The sequence below is a fragment of the Rutilus rutilus genome, assembly GCF_951802725.1.
Source record: "Rutilus rutilus genome assembly, chromosome: 19".
Lineage (NCBI taxonomy): Eukaryota > Metazoa > Chordata > Actinopteri > Cypriniformes > Leuciscidae > Rutilus > Rutilus rutilus.
In genome coordinates this window covers 34,048,324-34,054,323 of record NC_140232.1, presented here as the reverse complement: position 1 = coordinate 34,054,323, position 6,000 = coordinate 34,048,324, and the positions used below count along the sequence as shown (strand labels likewise).

The 6,000-nt window shown below is 41.4% G+C and overlaps 1 protein-coding gene across 2 annotated transcripts in view; it reads right to left on the bottom strand.

Annotated features, from left to right (window-relative positions):
• Window positions 1-814: 814 nt before the first annotated feature.
• The window catches only part of LOC311278066 (somatomedin-B and thrombospondin type-1 domain-containing protein), a 28,321-nt gene continuing 23,135 nt past the window's right edge, over window positions 815-6,000 (bottom strand). For both annotated transcript variants that reach the window (XM_084388647.1, XM_084388646.1), the window contains exons 4-5: window positions 4,032-4,190; window positions 815-1,907 (exon numbers count right to left, since the gene is read on the bottom strand). In XM_084388647.1, the coding sequence (XP_084244773.1) occupies window positions 1,802-1,907; window positions 4,032-4,190 (265 nt within the window). In that variant the 3' untranslated portion in view covers window positions 815-1,801. The remainder of the gene's footprint in view (window positions 1,908-4,031; window positions 4,191-6,000) is intronic.

Sequence of the window (6,000 nt, the reverse complement as noted above, 5' to 3'; positions counted from 1 at the left end):
TTGAATGGTGGTCGTTTCGCACCCCCCTGGTGCCCGTGAGCGGAAAATACGCACTTGCAACTTTGGGGCGGCGGGCCGCCGGCCGCCGCGTCAGGAAGTCTCGCGTGATATCAGGTCTCGCGATGTAAACAATTGCTTTACGGCCAAAAGAAATCTGCTAAAATGCCGTCATTATTGCGCTCCCTCACGCTGTCCGAACCCGAATGAAGAAGACGTTTTAAAGAATGTCCCATCTGCTTTGATGTCGTTGATCTGCTAGCCTCTGGTGTCTGAGAATCACCAACGAGTTTTTACAACAGTGTTGTCAAATATCTATTCTGAAGCTGTGGGGGGAGCTCTAGAGAGAAACCTGCGAGCAAAAAGCGAGAATACAGCGAAGAAATCCCGAAGCTACTGAGTGCTGCTTTAAGCAGAAGTTTAAAAGGTTTTTATAAGTGTAACACATTTAGTTGTGTGCCCTAACTTTTGTCTTGTGTAAAGCAGTGCAGAATGTACTGGTTAGAGTAACTGTGTCAGTCCGTCATTCAGTACATCCTTCAGAAGTGTGTTAGGGACAAAACACATGATTACCTGAATCTCAAGTATGCTGTACTGAGCAAGCATGCAAAAAATGCCATAAACTGTATGTAGTGAGCATAGTGTGTGTGCAGACGGGTGTGTGTAAACACGAGACGAGCGCTTTGATCTGTAATGAGCACGTGCGCGCCAAATACCTCGTACGACGCCGATGATGGGTTAGTGAACCGAGGAAGAATCGCACCGATATGTCAATCGTGACACTGAAAAACAACAACAGCAATGAAAGAAAATGAACTGAGACGTATGACTGTTTAATGTGTGATGGTAAAAACAATAACAAAATCATACAAGAGCATCAATAAAACGCAAGCTGTTGAAATATTACTTAGAGGTTTAAAAAATACAATGAACTTACAATCTAGAAAGCATTTATTTGGTGCAATCCTGATGTTATATGTGTGTGTGTGAGAGAGAGTCACTATATATTCAAGTCAGAGATGCTGTAATAATAAATAAATTGGAAATGTATTTTAATAAAATAAATTGGATTTTAATGGAAAGACAAGCATCAAAGAGAAATTAATTTATACCGTCATGGGCAAACTGTACGTCATCAGATGCGGTTCACGCCGTTTTGGCTTTTATACCACTTGCAAACACAGGAACCCGATCCCATTTTCAGGAAGAATCAAGTGCGGCCTACAAATACAGCTTTCAGACCAAGCAAGCAAACTGAACGCTAGTGACTTCCGGTCCAAGAGTGTGAAAGGACACTTTCCAGAACTCATGACAAAGAGCAAAGAAGAAATCTCGAGAGACTGAAATACTACCAAACAGAAACATTCATATACATTAGCTTGTCTTTCAGCGACACGTGCATTAAACAAGTTTTGCGTTCAAAAACATGCAACCACTACTGGAGGTGCGTAATGCACACACACACACACACACACACACACACACACTGACGAATGGAAGATACATTCAAACGTATATAAATACAGTACATCAGAAGACAGACAAGAAGAGTAGAGAAACCGGACAGAGTGAAAGCTATAATATAAGGCATCGGAAACGGGTGAGTTTGGGGAATTGGAGGTAGATAGACGAGCTTGGGGAAAACAGGGTCGTGTGTGTTTGGTTTGCTGGAGGCACAGATACACAGTAAGGTGACAGATACGCTGTGGCGTCATTGCTTAGCTTTTGATGGAGAGAATTTGGCTTCAAAAGGCATGAAATGACTCCCTTGTCCCTCAAAATGAGCTTTAAAGGTCGTGTCGGTTCAGACAAAGATCATGGAGTACGACGGACACCGGCAGTCCTCGGTGGAAGACTCTCGAACCCACGACCCAGAGCAACCAGGTGCTGACGCAGCGGCCCAGAAGGTCCTGGTGGAAAATACATTCATGTTAAAGAGCGTGTCTGCGTGTGCAATGTGTACCTTTTAGTTAAGCGTATTCTGTTTATTGAAGTAAGAACTTAATTTTCTCTCTACACTGATCTCACTATACAGTTGTGTGAGGGTGTGTGTGTGTGTGTGTCTAAAGGCCCGGTTCACACCAAGGACGATATAAAGATAACGATAAAGAATAAAAATCTATCTCCGTATTAAAGAATAGCAGAGTTCACACCACAACTATAACGATAAACGAATATCGTTGGATCACTTTCAGAACGATTTTTTTTTCCAGCTGTCGAACGATAAAACACTGACAAGCCAATCAGAATCCACTCGAATTTAAAGGGCTCTCGTGCATTTAAAATGGCAGACGACATTAGGCGCGTTTCCATTACAGATTTGCGCAAAACTTTTGCGATTTTTTTCTAAATATCGATAAAAAACTATTGCGAAATGACGGCGTTTCCATTAACTGATGTTATGTGACTAAAACGTCCTTCGGATGAGACGTTAAACCGAGGTCCTGACTCTCTGTGGTCATTAAAAATCCCAGGATGTCCTTTGAAAAAGAGTAGGGATGTAACCCCGACATCCTGGCCAAATTTGCCCCTTGGCCTCTGTCCATCATGGCCTCCTAATCATCCCCATATACTGATTGGCTTCATCACTGTCTCCTCTCCACCAGTAAGCTGGTGTGTGGTGGGCGTTCTGGCGCAATATGGCTGCCGTCACATCATCCACGTGGAGCTGCACATTGGTGGTGGTTGAGGAGATTCCCCCTTCCTTGTAAAGCGCTTTGAGTACCTAGAAAAGTGCTATATAAATGTAACAAATTATTAATTAAAACGTCATTTTTTCCTCTCTCGATAAATCATTCCAAAAATCATGGCAACGGACGTTGGTAGGTTTATATATATCACAGCCACGTACCGCACTAGACATTATTATTATTAATGGAAGGAAACGTAGGCGTGTTATCCAAGCATTAATGGCAAGGAAAGACCCTTATACTGTGAGCGGCTCATATGAGGTGTTTCTGGGTTTTTCTCCCTCATTTCTGCTTCAAGGTCTTGATTGTGGCATTTCTTTGAGGTTTAGAATCCAGTATTTCTGTCATTCTTTTGTCTTTTATGAATTCAATAAAGAACTCCGTCTCGTATTCTGTCCAAACACACAGCGTCGTCTACGTCAGGTGACTGTAAATGCGCAAAAACTGTTTCCATTGCAGTTTTGCGAAATATTCCTTTTTCGAATTGCCTGAAAAACCTCCTCATGCAAGCGGAAAAACTTTTTTGCGATAAATGGTAGTTTTTGCGAAATTGACGTGTTTCCATTGGGCGTATTTTCAATTCGCAATTTCAATTTGCGCAATTTGAAGGGTAATGGAAACGCGGCTATTGTTAGAGAAGTTTATCGCTGAGGTACAGAAACATCTGATAAAAGACATGTAAACTGATATTGATTAATTCGAAAGTATGAGTCAAATTTGTCTTCAAAAGATGACAACTCTCTAATCTGAGTAAAACTCCTCTCGTCTTTTAAGGATATCGTGTACCCAAAAGTGCCTGTTTTTCTTTTGATGTTTTTGTGTAACGTTGATTAAGATCAATATTCATCTATTTTAATGAAAGCTCTCCAAGCGGGCAACATAACCACACCTAACGGAGATCAGACAAAGACAGTGAACAGGAGGAACTAAATAGCAAACACAGATGATGGTAATTAATAGGACACAGGTGATACAGATGAACTAATGATGGTAACCAGGGAGACAGACTAGTGGCGGGAAACTGAACAAAGGAACATGTGACAAATGACAACTAACTGAAAAGTCCATGAACACAGTGGTGACAAACGTAAAGCAGCGACAGGTCATGTGTTTTTGCTACTTTGAAACCGCAGCGCAGGTTAGAATAAAAAGTTTGTTGGTGTGGACGTGAATATAGTTATCGTTCTTGGTGTGAATGGGCCTTAAGAGTGTGTAGTCATGCCTTCATTTGCTAGGCTTGGTAAATGTTTTTATATATGTATGTTTTTAGTTATAACTGTGAAGCACTTTGGGCGACAACGTTGCAATTAAATGTGCTATATAAATAAATAAAAGTTGAAGTACCTGATGTTCAGCAGCCCGTCTCCACGGCAACGGTTATCGGTCGCCATGGCGTCGCTCTGACACTCGACACACACGGAACGTTCGCGGACCAAACCTGCACTCCACGGCTTGACTTTACACGCAGCGCTCGCCTGCTTCACACGCATCTGCACACAATAACTGCAACAGACACAGAGAGAGAGAGGACATTTAGACACATAAATCACCATTTGCAAACTAAAACCGCGTTTCCACCGAAATTACCCGGAACAGTTTGTCTCAGGAACTTTTTTCCCCCAGACCTGTTGCTGTCTGCGTTTCCACCGCGGTCTAAAGTACCGTGAAGATTAAGGCAAATTAATCCGGTGACGTAGGATTGCACGCTGCTTTACAGTTGGATTTCATCCTCTGAATTTAAGCTTAATAAAGCCTGAACCTCATCGTCTCGTCGGTCCATCGGTCGTATTTTTTAAACTCCATTGTTGATTCAAATAGCAAACACCTCTAACTACACGCACCGCAACAGACTTCGGTTCATGAACGGTTCTATGAATATGCAAATGAGCCCCGCCTCCACTCACTCAGTCAGCTCAGAGATCCACTGGTTGACGATCACACGTTGATCTGATTGGTTACAAGGTAGTTTGTGACGTCAGAAACACCAGCGATTTCAAAGCGTGTTTTTGAGACTGTCTTTGGTTCACTGCAGTTTTAAGGAGGAAATACTCAGCAATGGTGTCAACTTATGAATTTACACATGGTTTGTCTTAAAGCATATTAAAAACACCACATAGACAACATTAAAAGCTTGATTTCCACCACAGGGGGACTTTAAAGATTGTGTTTTATTTCCACTAGGACTCTTAAACACTTTTTGGAATTGTCTCTATATGCACGATCATACTTCCTTTATGTGTGCATGTGTGTTGCAGGCAGTATAAGGTTAAAGGTCGGCCTCCCTACGCTGGATTTAATTAGTGTGATGTGTTTCCTGTGTGGCGTTCTTTCCTCCTCCATGGTCTGCATGTTTTCTCTCACACACACACACACACACACACATCCATCATGCTGAAACTAAACACCTGTGATTAATGAAAGGGTTTGCTCTGGGATTTCCTGTGTGTGCTGCTTAGAAGGAACCTCAGATAGTCGTTTAATCTCAGTTCATTTGAACCTGCACCTGCTATTTAACTCCTCATTATCTGCTCACTGATCACACATTCACGTTCATTCTCTTAATGTCCACACACACACACACACACACACACACACAGATCTGATTTCCTGGCCTCAGGCAGGTGTTACTAAGGTTGTAACAAGGGATATAAAGTGACTTAAAGATAGGCTCGTAAAATTTAAATTAAATTGTGGATTTAGGACGATGTTCCCAGAAAACAAAACCTGTGAAAAACGTTTTTGCTGCTTTTAGTATTAATATTTTTAAACTTGTTTTAGATTATACATAAGCAAAACTCAACATTTACAGTCTCTCTCGTCTCTACCATCAATTACAGGTAATGCTGATGACATTAGTACATACAAGTTGTATAGACTACTTTTACCGATAATTCTTTATATTTGAAAGCCGACAACCAATATATTTGCCGATTACTAATATATCGGACAAAATTTCTTAGCGGGCCGATAACATTAAAAATGGCCTATACCGATATATTGTGCATCCCCAATTTTAAGGAACCTTTTTGCCATTTTTGGAGATTTACGGCCCCAGTGTCCATTAATTTTCATTGTACACACAACTCTGTTCCCTAAACTGCTTACATCGAAACGAGGGCGAGTAAATGATGACAGGGTTTTCATATTGGGGTGAACTATCCCTTTAAAGTCATGATAAAACAGAAGTAGTGACAGATCTTTTCTTCCATATTGTGACGCACACCCGAGTCTATTGAATTACAGAATAAAAATATAGGATGGGGTCTTGTTCTATGCATCAGTTGTTGATTGGATGTTGAGAAGTGGGCGTGGC